Here is a 15,709-nt window from a genome sequence, read left to right on the forward strand (position 1 = left end):
GACTGAACCACTTCAGATTTATGCCAGTGAAAAGCAAACGTTGTTTGTAAGTCATTTAATTGTGTTACTGTCTCTCAACTTTATCAGATGCTGCTGAGGCCAGGAGGGCTGTGCGCAGTCCTGTGGGATGCTCTGGAGTGCTCCCAGGCTCGTTCTAAAGGCCCACAGCTCAGAGACCCCAACGCTGCCTCTTCCAGACTCGTAACAAACTACTAATTTAACAGGTTCAAATGGTATTTGTCTCAACTCAGGATCCACGCTGAAGGCTGTAGCTCCAAGACATTCACCCCCTTGATTACAGAGTACCATTAACTAGTACAGACTTAGGTTCAAACCTGGTTTATTAAGTTCTTTGGTTAAATATTGTTTCTACACCCTTTCAGAGCATTATAAGAACAAAGATAATGGTATTTTATAGAAAGACTGAAAACCCATCTTTTGCTTCCTCAGAGCAAAGACTGAATTTACATTGTGCACTATTATAAATTCTTATAATTAGGCCAGACTTATAAAAAGGTAGGGATTTTGTTGTTGTTTGTTTTGAAAAATAGATTCTCCTGGGCTAGCCAACATCACTGTCCTGGGACCCAGACGCACAAGAGTCTCTCGGTAAAGGCTGCTTGGCACATGGTCGGGGGAGGCGGTCAGCTCATCATGTCCAGACTGCACGGCTCGGTGCTGCCATCACTGCGCAGGGCCTCTGCCACGTCTCTTCTGAAGACGGACAGGTTCTGGGTGAACCTGGGGAGAAAGGAAGAAAGGCGGGGGGCAGTGGCAAGGCCGAGGTGGTGTGAGCCTCTGGATGATAAAGCCACTGCGGAGCTCAGGACCTTGGAGAGAGCCCCAGATCCTGGCCAAGCTCCCACCTCCCACCTCCACTGCCCCACGACTGTTCGGCCACCAACACCCCCTCCCTCCTTCCCCTCCTGGAAAACAAGGCTTACCACCAGATACACCTGGACCATTGTAAGGGGCACATTTGGTGGGCGTACTATTTAAAAACTGTTCTTAAAAGTCAAATTACACACAGATGGTAAGGAATATAAAGAAATGATTCAAAGTTTATGTGCCAGGCACTGGGTTGAGTTTACATATAAATTCATCTAAGCATCACAAGTCTTCCCAAAGGCAGGTATTCGTATCCTCATTTTGCAGATGAGAAAACCAGGCTAGATTACCTGGGTTCGAATCCTGACTCCACCACTTAGCAGAGTGATCGTGGATGAACACTTAACCTCTTGTCTTGGTGCTCGACTGGAGTAGCTACTTCATGAGATTGTGGGAAGTGAGAATTTACTGAATCAGTTTAGACAATGCCCGTAAGTACTCGACCTAGTGCGCAGCACATGGAAAGCATTTGTACTGTCTTAAATGGGAGGGCAGTCTGGCATCATTTCACAGAGCAGCTCAGGAGGGGGTCCTCAAATTCCCAAGCCTCAAGTGATGCAATCTTCCCCCCAACAGGCACCTGCAGAGTCCCCATTCATTCAATCTCTTCTGCCTGCCAGAGGATCGTGGCACGGGACGAGCAGTCAAGCGTGTGTTTGCAGAGCCTACGGGACTTAGCCTTCTATTGCCAGAGCCCAGACTGGTGACTCCACCACACGCTGCTGTGGTTATTGGGATGATTGATGACTCGCATTTCAAATGGTGAAGCATCTGAACGTTGCCACTTTTATAAAAGGATGGTGCAGGCAGTGCCTCCCACCCCAACCCCCTGAAAAACAATTTCTGTCTACGTTGTTCATTATGGTCTGTTTCCTCCATCAGAAGCTCTGTGAAGCAAAAACCTTGAACAATTAGTTCACCACTGGTATCCTCAACGCCTGGCACATAGTAGATGCTCAATAAAATTTTCTACTCTAAATAAATGAACGGATAAAAGCATACCTGATAAGTCTGGGTTCCTTTCATTTAGATCTCATTGGCAACTTTTGTAAAACCAGCCACTCTTAAAGGTTGGGCAGAGGAAGAACTAATGGCTCGTATGTCCTAGGTACCATGCTTTACAACATTCTGTCATTTCAATATCACAACCAATTTTGTTGGTGAGAAAACTGAGGACCAGAGCAGTTGACTGCCTTACTCACTGCCACACAGCCTGTAGAAGGCAGGGATAAAATTTAAATTGGAGTCCGGTTAACCCCAAAGCCTGTGCTTGTTCAAATGCCGGGAAGCCTTCCCTCATCCTTCGTAGCAGATCTGAGCTTTCCTTCTTTTGACCTTTTCAGTGAGTTATTTTTCATATCTTCTGTTGGATTATAGAGTGCATAAGGGCACAGGCTGCATTTTATTCATCTCTGCATCCCTATGTAGTGCCTAGCGTGGTGCTTAAAAAAAAGCAAATGGGGCGCCTGGGTGGCTCAGTCGGTTAAGCGTCTGCCCTCAGCTCAGGTCATGATCCGAGGGCTCTGGGACTGAGTCCTACATCAGGCTCACTGCTCAGCGGGGAGCCTGCTTCTCCCTCTCCTCCCCCCTCTCCCCACTTGTGCTCTCTCTCTCTGTGTCAAATAAATAAATAAAATCTTTTTTTTTTTTTTTAAAGCGAGTACCTAGTAATATTTATTGGATGGAAAGAAACTGAGTCTACGGTTACAAGGTGTAACAGAAAAGTCACATCAATATGTGAACTGTGTTAAGCACGATCCAGTTATTTTCCACAAGCCAGAGATGTTAAGCTTACTGGGCAGTGCTTACCTGTCTCTGTTCTTGATGGACAGGTTCTGCTCCACTCCTTCCATCAGGTTCCTGAAGCACTGGGCAAGGACCTCCTGCTTGGGGACAGGCTGGCTGTTTATCAGGCTTGCCCTCAGTTCACTGAAATACTGTGGGGAGACAGAACAGCTCAGGGCCTTGACGCCAAACCTGGGCCCCGAGAGAGCTGTGGGGGAGGGTCTCGACCTGCTCCATCCGCTCAGTGCTCCTCACTCTCAAAGGAGCTTCGGTCCAGGACCACTTTGAACTTTAAGCCAAGGCAACAGATACATTCCGAGGTATAAACTGTATTATCCCTTCTCATAAAGATCTCTTGTGATAATTGTTCTACCGTCACTGAACAATTTAGGTCCTCTGTGGGGGACCGAGTGTGTGAAGGTCTTCCTGACTCTCCCCTCCACTCATCTCAGAAAGGCTAAAAGAGGAAGGGCCTCTTCCCTTCTGAGGCGGAGGGGAAGACCTTAACAGGGAGAACTTGGAGTGACTGGAGGAAAGGCTCAGGGTCCTCTCTCAGGCTACAGCATCATCCATGGCTTTAGTGACTGACTCCTCACACAACCCCGGACTTTGTCCCAAGTCCCTGTCCGCTGGCTTAGGCTGGGTCTGTTCCGCCGCTGAGGCAGGGTGCTAAAGGGGCTTGCTTCATTCTGGGAGGGCCTTCCTGCACTAAGAAATACACCTGTCATGCCTGGTCCCAAAGAGCTGCACAGCCCCTCTCCTCTGCTGGGGTCTGCAGGCTTCTACACACACACAAGCTCTCACACGACACACAGCTCCTCATCTTTGGAAACAGCTTAATTTCAGCACAAAGACAACATTTTGCCAGTCATGTGTTTATCCAAGCCCAAACAGCATGATATTTAATTTCCATCATACATTAAAACAGCCCACATCAAAAACACACATAATTAATATGTAGTCAGACTAATACTTAAATACTATATATCAGAGGCATTACACTTAAACCACAATGTCTTCCTGAACAAGATTGGGAATGCACAAAACTACTTATTTTTCCCTTTTATAATGATGCAGTGACTCACACCAAATAGAAAATTATTAGTTTTTCATCCCAAACCATGAAATATTGCCTCCATCAGTAAAGTATAATATTGTGATGTCATAAGCTTTTTCTAAACACTGAATTTGCCCTTATTCCCTCTCAATCATTTTAAAAGAACTGCTCTCTTTTATAGAGCTTGGATTTAAATCACAATAACACCGAGGGAAGATGAATGACAGTGCTATTGAATGTGGCTAAAATTGGATACTTCAGCACAGGTGAATGATGAGACAGCTCTTCTCTTTTTGATATATTTTCTTCTTCTATTAGTTTCCTTCCAAGGCTGGGATTTCAGTTTGAATTTTAATGTATGCGGCTGCCTCTAATCTCACTGTCTTTCTCCCCAGTACTATCTTATTGTATAGACAATTCATTCTCTCGAGCAGTAATGCACTGTTCCTGCTGAATGCCGGGGAGATGGGGGTGCGTCCAGGAGGAAGCTGGAGGGCCTGGGAGGCCGCCCCAGGTGGTGAGTGCACTTATGAGCTGGAGACTTGTGCTCTCAGATGGAGGGTGCTGGCTCCGCAGTGAGTCCCTGAAGGGATGACGACCACATAGGGCAGTGAGGATCCCAAATATAAGAGGAGCCGAGTTGTAGCTCGGAATTCCACAGGAAACGGGGTAGGGGAATGAGTGTGAACTTGAAGCACTACTGAGCAAACCACCTGCCCAACGTGTGGGGGCTCCGGGTTCCAGAAGAGCTGGTCTTGAGGCCTTCACTTACTTGAAGAAGATGTGAGGCCTTTGGGGAAGGGCCTTCTGGGGGAATATGGCCTTGCCCCAGAGAGTTCAAGGTTCCAGCTCAAGCTCCATTGTTCCTTCTGTTCTTCTTGTCACAGCTCGGCCTGGCGTACAGCTTCTCCCTCCTCCCAGCGACCACCTCCTGTGGACCTTCCCGCAATCACACTCACCTTCTCGTTGAGCAGGATGAGCCCCAGGAGAGGCCTGGATACTGACCACTGGTTCCGACAGTCTTCAAAGACAATGGTGTTCATGAGGACAGACATCATCTAGAAGACAGAGTCAAATGAAGACCTTGGCTCAGAGGTCCCCCAATCCCAGGTCTGTCATGTGCTCACCTTCTACCCCTATGTTGTGCCAACAGCCATGAGGGCTCTTCCTGGACAAAGAGCTTTGACTCTGCAGGCCTATAATGCTGCAGGCTGGAACTCTTGGCCAAGACTCCCAGTGCCCTGAGGAAGAGTTTCTACCACCAAAAGCTTCAGTGAGAACCTTCTGGGTGGGCAGAAATCAGAGGTTACAGAGCTAAGAGGATCAGTCTCTGCCTCTCAATCCTGGTATGCTTTCCTCCATGCAAGTGGCCAGGTAGAAGCCCAGCTCACCTTCCTTCTTGCCTCTCATTTCACTAGAGGTCAAGTTGGGGGGCAGCATCTCTCAGAGGGAGGGAGAAACGGGACACATTCCATGTGACCTCGGAAGGTCCTGTTTCCTGCTGGCTCAGGCTCATTTGTTCTTCATTCACTAGTTCACTCACTCGCTTCACTTTTACATGTACATACAAATGTATCCTCTTAAATTCAAAGTCTGCAAGACACCTAAGAGAGGTCAGAGAACAGGCATCTACCGTGACCTGTGCCCTGGAGGAGCTAGAAGCTTCTTGGGGCAGGGCACAGAGCAAACAGATAGCCAGAAATAGGGCTGGGCCAAGTGCAGTGGGCTAGCAGCGGAGGGAGGGATGCTCCTGGGTCTCTGGGGAGAAGGCAGGGAAGATTCCACAGAGAGGGTTCAGTTTAAGGAGAGCATCATAAATGTGTTCTGGGCAGAGAAAGCAGTGCAAAAGGAGGTTGGGAAAAAACTGAGTGTGACAGGAGAGAAGAGATGGGGGCCAGAGAAGCCAGACCCCAGGGCCAGGCTGGTAGACCATGCTGGGGAGCCTGGACTTCATCGTGATGAAGGGAGAGCCTGTGATGGGTTTGTGGCAAAGGAGAGACACGCTTAGATCTGCACTTAAGCAAGATCCCTCTGGGGACAGGTAGAATGCATGCGGTTGCGGGTGACATTAAAGGAGGAAGGCCAGGGTTGGGGTTTCTGCACTACTCTGGGCAAGTGGCAGGGAAACAAGCTTTGCTCCCCTGCGTTCAGCTGATGGTACACTTTGCCTTTCCTTGGGCTCTTTACCTCCCATCTCTAGTCCTTCCATTTCCACAGCCCCTGAGCTCCCGTGCCCCAAAGAGCGCAGGGGAAATGGGAGTTATGTGGCCAAGCTACCACCCACATGACCCCTGACTGGGCTCTGGTGGCGTCGACTCTCGTCCCCTGCACTTCCGCAACCCAATCTGCCTGGCGATCTCAGGCCAGCTTCTGTGTCAGTTTCATTAGCTATCAAGAGGGAAATAATAATCTAGCCCAAGAAAGCTCTGAGAATCAAATGAGAGGGTGGATAAAAAAAGTGTTGCAGAGAGGAAAACGTGCCATAAACGCTTAAGGTATGTGATAACAACAGTAATGAGCATCTCTGTAGTTAGAAATATCTGCCATCCCATACATCATCATCGTTGTCATCCTAACAGGCTGGTTGCAGATGAAACTGGCCAATTCCACACTTACTGTATGTCCAGTCTCTCTGGGGAGAGACAAGGTCTCAAGCCTGGCATGCTGAACATGACTTGTAGATTACATGCTTCCATGTACAATCTGACAAGTCACCCAAAGTCGTAGAGCCACAAATTAAATTGACAAGCAAAACTAACAGATCTATGGAGACAGTCTAAAATATTATGGGCTTCACAATCTGAAGGCAGAATGGATATTTTTAATGGAAAAGATTAAAGTTAGAGGCACCAAACTCCTCCAGTAACTGACAAAGCATCCTGAAGTGATGTGCCAATTACTTTATACGGTTCTCCCGTGGATTCATTTGTCTGAATGCATGTATTTATGTCTGTAATAAGTAAGGCGATGTTTGAATAAAATACTTCTCTAAAAATAAAGTTGGCTAAAATGTCTGATTTTTAAAAAAAATTTTTTTACTCTTCCGGAAAAATGGAGATTAGTGAGCAAATCTGCTCAAGTGCTATTGACGTGGCAGCTCATTTCCAGAACTTTTTTTTTCTTTCTAATAATCCTAGAGGGTATGGGGGAAACAGCACAAGCGATGTGGCAGATTCCCTTGGAGAAGCTCTCCCTCTCCCAGTTTGGAAGAATAGTGGGTGAAATGCCTAAGTACAGACTCCTGTTCCAGGTAATGCAAAACCTCTGGTAGGAGGCTCTCTGTGCTCAATGATATGGACACATGCAGACTGAAAGGGGAGGGCCCTTGGTGACTCTGCACCAGCGCACCCCAGCCTGCACGGAGTCACAAAACACTAGAGGATTTAGTACAAGGAGTGCTGTGAGCAGGGCCCCCTTCCCCCAACTTCTGCTCACTTCCATACTGTTACAGGATGGCTGGAATGGCCATTTCCGATCTGCTCAACTGAGGCTACATTTTCCAGGGCTTATGTTGAAACACATTATCCACTGTATTATCCCAAGCAGCTCTCCTGCCTAACCAGGGAAGGGACCATTTTGGAAGAGGAGCTGTGTGGCTCGGTCCACTTAGGAAAACCATAATCCACATTGCCTCAGCACTTACTCCTTTCTCCTTCCTTCTTCCCACGGGCTTTAGCGTGAGTCTGTAGGAAATGGCCCTCCGTGAAACAAAACCAACATGGTGTGGTAGGGACAGGCTTTGGAGCCAGCCAGAAAGGAGGCCGAATCCAGGCCTGCCACTTACCTAACCTGGATGCTGGGCAAGTCCCTTCAGTTCTCTGAGCCTTTATTTTCTTACATATAAAACAGGGGATTATAGCAACTACTCTGAAGGGCTGCTGTGAGGACTGACTTCCTTCATCTGTGTCAAGCATTGTGTACCGTGTTTGCCACCCAGTAGGCACTCAAAAATTACTAGTGTTCCTTTACTGCAACTATGGTTTCCCTCTGTGGTGTGACCTAATGGAATCTCAGGCCTCAATGAAGCACCCCATTTCATGTCTTGATTATGTTCAGATAAATGAGACTATAGTCTCCTTGCAATTATCTAACTTCACTGAGAGTTGCAGTAAAAAAATAAGCCACCATAGGAAAGAGTCCCCAAGCCATCCCTATTTGTCTGGCACATGTATTAGCATGGAGTCTGAATGACTGTTTCTGCTGTTCTGAAAGCTTGTCATCTTCCAAATCAAACACAAAGCTACCACAAATATCTGACCTGGAAAGGTTAAGACAAGTTCTATTGTGTCATCTGCATCTCTCTTCTCCCCTCGGCCCCTCTCCTACGCTTCTGCCCTAAGACGCTTTGGGCACAAGCCCGAAGCACAGCGGACCCTGCAGCCTGGATATGCTGGTCACGCTCTCCCAGCGGCAAGGTGGTGACCACATGCTCTCACACCAGGCGCTTCCTGTTCTATCTCCGGCTGATGTAGAATAAGCAAAGATGGCGCTTGTGTTGAAGGCTTTGCTGCTAGACGGTGGGTATGTACTCTAAGGAAGTTGGAGGCCCAGTGGCTCTAGAAGCTGGGTAGAGCGGGATGGTGGGAGTCACATGGCCCCAGTGAGTGCCGGGTGATGACTGGTAGTGAGACTAGTCTATAAACTCCTGGGCACTAAGACCACGAGGGCCTGCTCTCTGTATCCCCCAGGGCCCGGCATGGTATCTGGCACAGAGCAGAGGCTTGGGAAATAGCGACTGAATGAAAGAATGGATACATGAATGAATGAATGAATGAATGAGAAAGGATGGATGAACTATCAAGAGCGAAAGTATAAAGAGCTAAAGAACATTTTGAAAGGGGATCGTATAAAAAACAGAGTTCTGGCCTCAATCTCTGGCTAAACTCTGAAATGGGTAAATATCTAAATTAATACACTGTTCATTTCCAAGGATCTTGCCTTTGTGTGCAGAGGCTGAGAACTCTCCTAAGCCCCCGCTGTCCCTCCAGCCAGCAGCCAGAGCCCTCGTGGGGGCTACCAAGGCTGAAGGCTGAAGCACCGTCTTCTGCACCGACCAGCAGGTGCACCCAAGAGAGGCTGTGCCCGGTGAGTCCTCTCACTGCCCACGGTCCTAACAGTTATAGCTTATGGAGAGCCTTCTGGGTGCTCAACACTCTGTTCGGCACGTGCTAGGTCTAACCCTCAGCCAACCTTGAAGTAGGCCTTATCCTCACTCTGTAGACTACGGAGCTGAGGTCCCGAGCAGGAAGTTACTTGCTCGAGGCATCAGGCTACAGCTCTCCGGAAGTGAGGGAGAACTCAGATACGCGCATGGGTCTGCCTGGGTCCGGAGGCCATGGCTGCGCCCTCACGCCAGCCTGCTGCCTGCCACAGTCTGCAGTGGTGCTGCAACCATCAGCAGCATGTCTGGCTCCCGCCGCAGCCTGCCGGGGCCCTGATGGTGTGGGCGGCGAGGCTCGCTTCCGGCCACCGCTCACTCTGGCACCTTCAGTGGGCCTCCCGGATCTGATGCCCACATGCATCCCCTCTGTTCAGCCACCCTGCCACCTGCCGAAGAGTCAGGCAGCTGCTGGAATCCCCGCAATGAGAATCCAGGGCAGCAATTCCTGGAGAGTTTGCAGACCTTCCTGCCTCCTACCTAACGCTTCTAGAAATGTGGTTAACAGATTTTCAGACTCTCAAGATGAACAACAGTAGACATAATTAATAGACTGTCTCTGGAAAATGGTCCATTGAATGTTTTTCTAAAAATAACAATTTCCCTCCCACCAAAAGTACCATGTACACAGTAATTTAAATTAACATCATTGAAAACATTAGTAAATTACGCTAATTTCCTTTGAGTTACAACGTTCCCTACAAGGTGAATGCTTTTCACTGTTAGCGTTCTTAAAGCCTACTGAATAATGTAACTAAAAACCATTCCACAGAGTTCTAAGAACTAGATGAAAAAACTCAAACCCTCCTTGCTCCCGGCCTGTATCAGACAGACAGAAGCCTGAAGCTGGAGCGACGCCACGAGCCCTGACAGCGCAGGGCCCGAAGCCCGGCTATAGTGAGGGGACCGCAGCTCTTCCCTCTTCAGGGTCGTGTGCATTTCAGGCATGCTGTGACTGTGCTGCCTGCGGACCGGGGAGAGGGAAAACGGGAACAGGGCAAGAGCAATCGGTCTTGTCGGAAGGTGGCAGAAAGAGGGCCTGAGAAGGAGGCTTTGCTTTGACAAAGGGAAGGGCAGCCAGAGAAAAGGCGAGAGGCCCTGGATGCGGCTCCCCTGTGCCTGGGTCTAAGTGGGAGGACCGGGGGAGGAAGGCAAAGCAAGGACGGTCAGGGCCGTGCCCAAGAGGGCATGTCTGCAGAAGGAGGTGTCTTAACCGGTGCGGTAAGGGGCCTTAATGGGAAGAGGAGTAGAATACACAATTCTCCGCACCTCTGGTCAAGCTAGATTGTTCTTGATTTTGATACAAGGAGCTGGTGAAGTTTTGACGAACGACCAATGATAAATGGACCCAAAACTGAAGAGCTGGTCCTGAGTATCAGGAATCTCTTGGTGTACGCACGTAAATGGCCTTTCAGAAGGCCAGTAAGACAGCAGGGGGAAGGTTGGCCCTAGTTAAGAACAGTGAAACAAAAACAGGATTGCCGGGAGAGTGCAGTCGGATCTGAAAAAGCAGAGAAACCTTCTACCCATCTCCACAGTAATTTCTCCAGAGCCCCATGCCCAGGATGGAGATCAGGATCTGTGAGAATCTGAACGCTGCCGAAGGAGGAAAAGCTTCCAGGTTCTCAGTGCTTGTGGAAGTAAGGGAGTTGCTGTCATTACCGAGTGCTGTTCCTGAGGCCATGTGCACAGCTGATATTGAAATGTGATCCTCCTCAAATTAGATACTAGTCATCTTTAGGGAAAAGGAATCAATTGTTCTCTTCGTCTGCTGTCTACTGATGTGATATTAGCGGAATGTTATGAAAAATGAAAGCAATGGACAAATAAGCATATATTTTCCTGCCTGGATTAACTAAGCCCCACCATCTATGTTACATTAAATCTTCTAATATCTGTACATATTAAGCACTTCCCTAAATTCTTATTGTGTCTTTACAGCCTCATAATAGTAGCAAGTATTTAGCACTTTAAATGAAAAAAAAAATCAAACAAAATGCAAGATGCAGTGAGCCTCTTATTTTTAAAGAATTGCAATCAATTATGGGTGACCTGTTCTCCTTTGGAAAATCATCTGGGAGTCCTGCCTACTTGGCCTTTGCACAATGCTAGCTTTGCTCTCGAAGTTAAAAAAAAAAAAAAAAGAAAAAGAAAAGAAAAACATCTTTTTTACCAATAAAGGTATTGCAGGACTGGTTAACTCAGCTGGTTATATATTAGCAGTGCATATGTCCACATCTAAACCAACAGCACTCTCTTCCTCCGCCCCCTCCTCCACGAAGTTTAAGGATGCTTTTTCTCCAAGTGATAAATCGCCCAGGATATTAAAAAAACTCTTCCATCCATTCCATCCATTGTAAAATCTAAGGAAATACACAACCCAGGTTTGCTGTTGTTTCAATTTTCTCCATTACCGACATTACCCCTAGTTCTGAAAACATTCATTTTAATCATAGTTTATTGGGGAAAGAATTACCTGCCAGTCTCCTGGCTTATACGAAAGAAGATAAAGTTGGAACAAAACTTCAGGATTAATTAATTGAGAGTACTGCATGTAATGTGTCTACTCTGAACGTTACAGTGCACATCACAATGAAAACAGTTTTATTTTCCATGGTTGAAATAAATTATAATAAATAATTCATTTCAATGGCAGAGATGTACTGGAGAGCAAGAGCAACAAAATTGACTACGCTACACTGTGAGTCTCATTCTTGAATCTTCATTATCCATTTGAAACTTTTTACGAGTAGTAAATCATATTTCAAGTGGCTGCAGATCTCATAAAGCAGCTTGCTGCACTCAAATAAAACCAGAAAACCTGGGGCACTGGGAGTCTGCAGGGCTTGCCACGCAGCACTATTTGGGAAACTCCTTCTCACTCTTCTCTTGCCAGCATCAAACAGAACACTTTTCCCATTTGACGTAAAAATTCAGCATCGCTTGGAAAAACGTCATCTATGTCTCCTCTGGGTGGGAATGTTGGGAAAATCTATATGTAGAGGAACAGCCTTCACCTCCAAAGCCACTTTCCTCTTATTTTTATTCCCAAATGAATGACAGCCACACAACCAGGTTCTAGAACCTCTAATGGCCTCTCCTAGCCCCTGGGGGTCCCTAAATTAGCAAATATGTGTACAAGCTCAAGAGAGAGGGGGCACATATGCTATGATTCTGCCTAAAAAGACCAGCCTATCTTCATAGGATGGGTGATATTTAGCTTGAACCTTAGAAGACGCACATAAGCATCACCGGGGAAGAAGGATGTATCAGGAAGAGGAAATAAAAGGAGAAAGGATGAAACAGACAGGGCTTGGGATGTCTGAGGAACAGTTAGCCTGTTCTTTTGAGTAGAAAGGAGCAGAGCTGAGGGCAGGGAGCTGAAGGCTGGGCTGAGTCCAGGCTCTAAAAGGCCTGTGCTGTCATGCTAAATGCAGAACCGAGTTTGGGCCAGTGCATAAAGGGTAGCCTTCAAAGGATTTCCGAATAATGCTGAGCTCTGGGATCTAGAACAATGACTGATGGGAGACCGGAGCAAGGCAACGATGCGTTGGTACCGGAGGCAAGGGAGAATGTTTAGATACTACTGCAAAAGTCCAGCCCAGAGACGGTGAGGGCCCCAGCAAGTCTGGTAGCACAGACAGAGTGGGGCGGTCAGAAGCCTTGCGTGCATACCCCATTTTCTTCCCAGGCAATGAAATCCTTCCAAGAAATGCAACCCGCCCCTGAAGCTGTAGATAAAGTCAGAGCTTTAACAGCATGGCCTCAAATGCAAGACTGCCCATGGAGAGAAGGGGCTGGGTGCTAGATGGCCCCTGGAGAGCTAAGGGCGGTGGGGAGGTTGCTGCTGTCTCCCAAGCCAACAGTCCAACAGTGAACTCGGGAAAGATGGAGCAGTGAGATGAACCCCAACCGGCAGACGTATATATACACGACGGAGACTACAAGCACATGTCTATATTAAATATTCAGCGATAAAGTAAACTCTAATGGAGGCCACTCAGAATCAGGGAAGGGGTGGGCAATAGCATGCTACTTTATTGAACAGTCATCACAACATTTCCCAATGAATATCGTATTTCAAAACAGAGCGATATCAGCGATATCAGGCATAATGGCACGAGGGCATCTCGTGCAGTCATCCAAGCAGAGTGCAATGAATATTGTATTTCATAATAAATATATTATCCTTACAGTACGAGGTTCAATGTTTCATTGTCTCTCATCTGTCACTACATTCTCCCTGATTTCCTGAAGGGCTTTATAGTTAGATGGACCTAAAAATCTTCATAACCAACAGCGGAGGATTATTTTACTTATTATGTTCCAATGATTTTGTGTGGGGAGAAAAAGTATTTTTGTGGCACATTCACAAGGCCCTCGGAAGCATTTTCCATTAAAGATTAGTCTAGAGTTTATGTTTAAACCACAGAGGACAGCATGCTGCCTTTCAGATTTGAGGGTTTTTATTTATAGTCGTCTAAATGGCAGAGAGTGCTGGCCAGGAGGCCAAGGAGATGATTCAGAGTTACTGAGATTTGGAAGCTCTTTTGCCCTAATAATTACATAGGAAGCCTAAGGAATGACAGGAATAGAACCCGGTTCCCTGACTTATTCAGACATCTACTGACCACCCACTTTGTGCCAAGCTCTGTGTCGCACCCTGGGAACATACAGAGGAACAAGGCACACAGTCCCAGCCCTCAAAAGAGCTCACGGTCGAGTAGGGAAGGGAATACACAGTTTATAAGCCATGACAACACAGCACAGCAAGTGCCACAAGGTGTGCGAGAGGCTTTAAGAGACCAGAGGAGGCTGATGAACTCTGCCTCGGGTGGGGGCCAGGCGAGGAAGCCTTCACAGGTGACATGTGGAGCTGTCGGAGAGAATGAGCCAAGTCTGACAGGCACACAGGGTGGGAGAAGGGCGAGCAGGTGCACAGGTTTGGGGACGTATTTGGGGGATGGCGAGCAGTTCTGTGGGCCTGGAGAGGGTGTCGAGGGGGCGGTGGAGGCAGAGGAGGCTGAGTAGGTAGGCAGGGGCCAGATCTCGTGAAGGGCCTAGGGACGGGTGCTACAAAACATGGGCCTTATCTTGCGGGCAATGGGGTGCCGTTCAAGGTGAATGAAACTGGTGGTGACACTGAAGAAGGACAAACCGCCGGTGGAGCCCCTCTCCAGATGGTCTGACCCTTTAGGAGGCCTGGGCCGTCTGACTTCCCATCCATCTGACGGATGCAGCTCTGTTCCTGTTCCAGGATCGGGAGGCCACAGACACAGGTCACCTGCCTGGCCCCTGTGCCTCAGTTGGGGTGGAGATCGGCTCCCTCTTTGCTGGCTCTGTGGCCAGTACCCTGAGAAATGGCACCTGCCATTACCTCCCTTGGCCCGCAGCGCATAACTTAATAGTGTCCCCTGTCAGGAACGGTTCTCTTTGTCAGGAAGCTTTTTATTGATGTTCAACCTTCATTTTCCCTTTCTTAATACTATCCCATTATGCCAATACTCCATTGTGCCATGCTAAGTAATTCCCTTTCCTCCTTGGCATTTACATCTTCCAAGTATTTATAGACTTATCAAATGCCCCATTTAGTTGTCACTTAGGCAGGCTATACATATTTAGCTTCTTTAATCTGGCCCCATAAGCCAGCCCTTCAATTCTCCTAAATCACTTGAGTTCCTTTCCTCCAGGTTTCTGTCAATTTGTTTTCAGCCTCTTTGTAATGCAGGGGGCTCAGGAAGGAGATGGGGTTGGGGAGGGAGGGCATGCTTCTTCTGTGGGATAAGAGCACATCATTTGCTGAGGCCAGAAGTGCTCCCTTCAAGTGCAGACTCCAAAACAGGCCAGGCCTCTGGAGGGTTATGAGGCTGTGAGCCCCTCTCGTGATGTGCCAGGTTTCTTTCACCTGCACACAGGTTTCCAGTCACTAATATTCCACTACTGGCTCTCATTACGTGCAGATGCACACAGGCTACACACACGTACTAAGTGCCTACTATGTGCCGTGCCAGGGCTTCTCCCTCCTTTTCCTCTCCCTCTTCATTTCTCACACGTATTCAATGCTCAGAGACTCACTGAGCGCCTACTATGGGCCGGGCCAGGCACCGTGGTACAGAATGGAATAAAATGTGGTCCTTGTGGCCTTAAGAAGCTCCTGGAGCCCAAGTATTTATCAACCTCTTGTTGCCCGCCCATCAAGCTGTTTCCTTCCAATCCTAAAGGGTCTCTGAGAAATCGTCCCTAAATGCACTTAACTCTAATTGACGCTTTTAGTTCCTTGAGTGGAACTTCTTCGTCCTATCTAAAACCAGATGCCACATTAAGTACGGGCATTAACACAGAGCTCTTGCTTAGGATCTTCTTTCTGGTGGGTCTCTCTGGGGCCTGAGAGAGTTCTCTCCAGGCCCTGCACTTCTCATCGCTCCTTCTTGGCAGTTTACTTCACATTCTTTATTCACATGACCTCAACTAAGTATGCACTTTAATTGTTCTTCTTTTCCACGGTAGTGATGTTCCAAGTTATGGAGTAGGCTGAGGAGTGACAGAATGGGAAAGAGCTAAGGCGAGGGGTCTTGGCAAAGTCTTGGGGAGTCTGGGCATGAGACTTCAGGAGGGACTAGCTCAACTACCTGATCCTGGAGGCCAGTTCCAATAAGGCTGAGAATTGCCCTGGTTAAAGTGCTGGTATCTTTGAAGAGGTAAAGTAACTATCCCAAGGACACAGTTAGAAGTATTCAAAGCCAGGTTCGTTGACTGCAAAATCTGCTCTGATTGTAGTAAAGCAGAAAATCCTAACAAATACAGAATTTGCAAGTAAATGA

At 47.7% G+C, this 15,709-nt stretch overlaps 1 protein-coding gene across 5 annotated transcripts in view; it reads right to left on the reverse strand.

Moving 5' to 3' along the window:
• Positions 1-234: 234 nt before the first annotated feature.
• Positions 235-15,709, reverse strand: part of RANBP17 (RAN binding protein 17) — a 324,861-nt gene continuing 309,386 nt past the window's right edge. For all 5 annotated transcript variants that reach the window (XM_027605977.1, XM_027605978.1, XM_027605976.1 and 2 more), the window contains 3 exons: positions 4,690-4,788; positions 2,698-2,825; positions 235-741 (listed from right to left, as the gene is read on the reverse strand). In XM_027605977.1, coding sequence (XP_027461778.1) covers positions 645-741; positions 2,698-2,825; positions 4,690-4,788 — 324 coding nt within the window. In that variant the 3' untranslated portion in view covers positions 235-644. The remainder of the gene's footprint in view (positions 742-2,697; positions 2,826-4,689; positions 4,789-15,709) is intronic.

Source organism: Zalophus californianus, chromosome 5 (assembly GCF_009762305.2).
Source record: "Zalophus californianus isolate mZalCal1 chromosome 5, mZalCal1.pri.v2, whole genome shotgun sequence".
Classification (NCBI taxonomy): Eukaryota; Metazoa; Chordata; class Mammalia; order Carnivora; family Otariidae; genus Zalophus; species Zalophus californianus.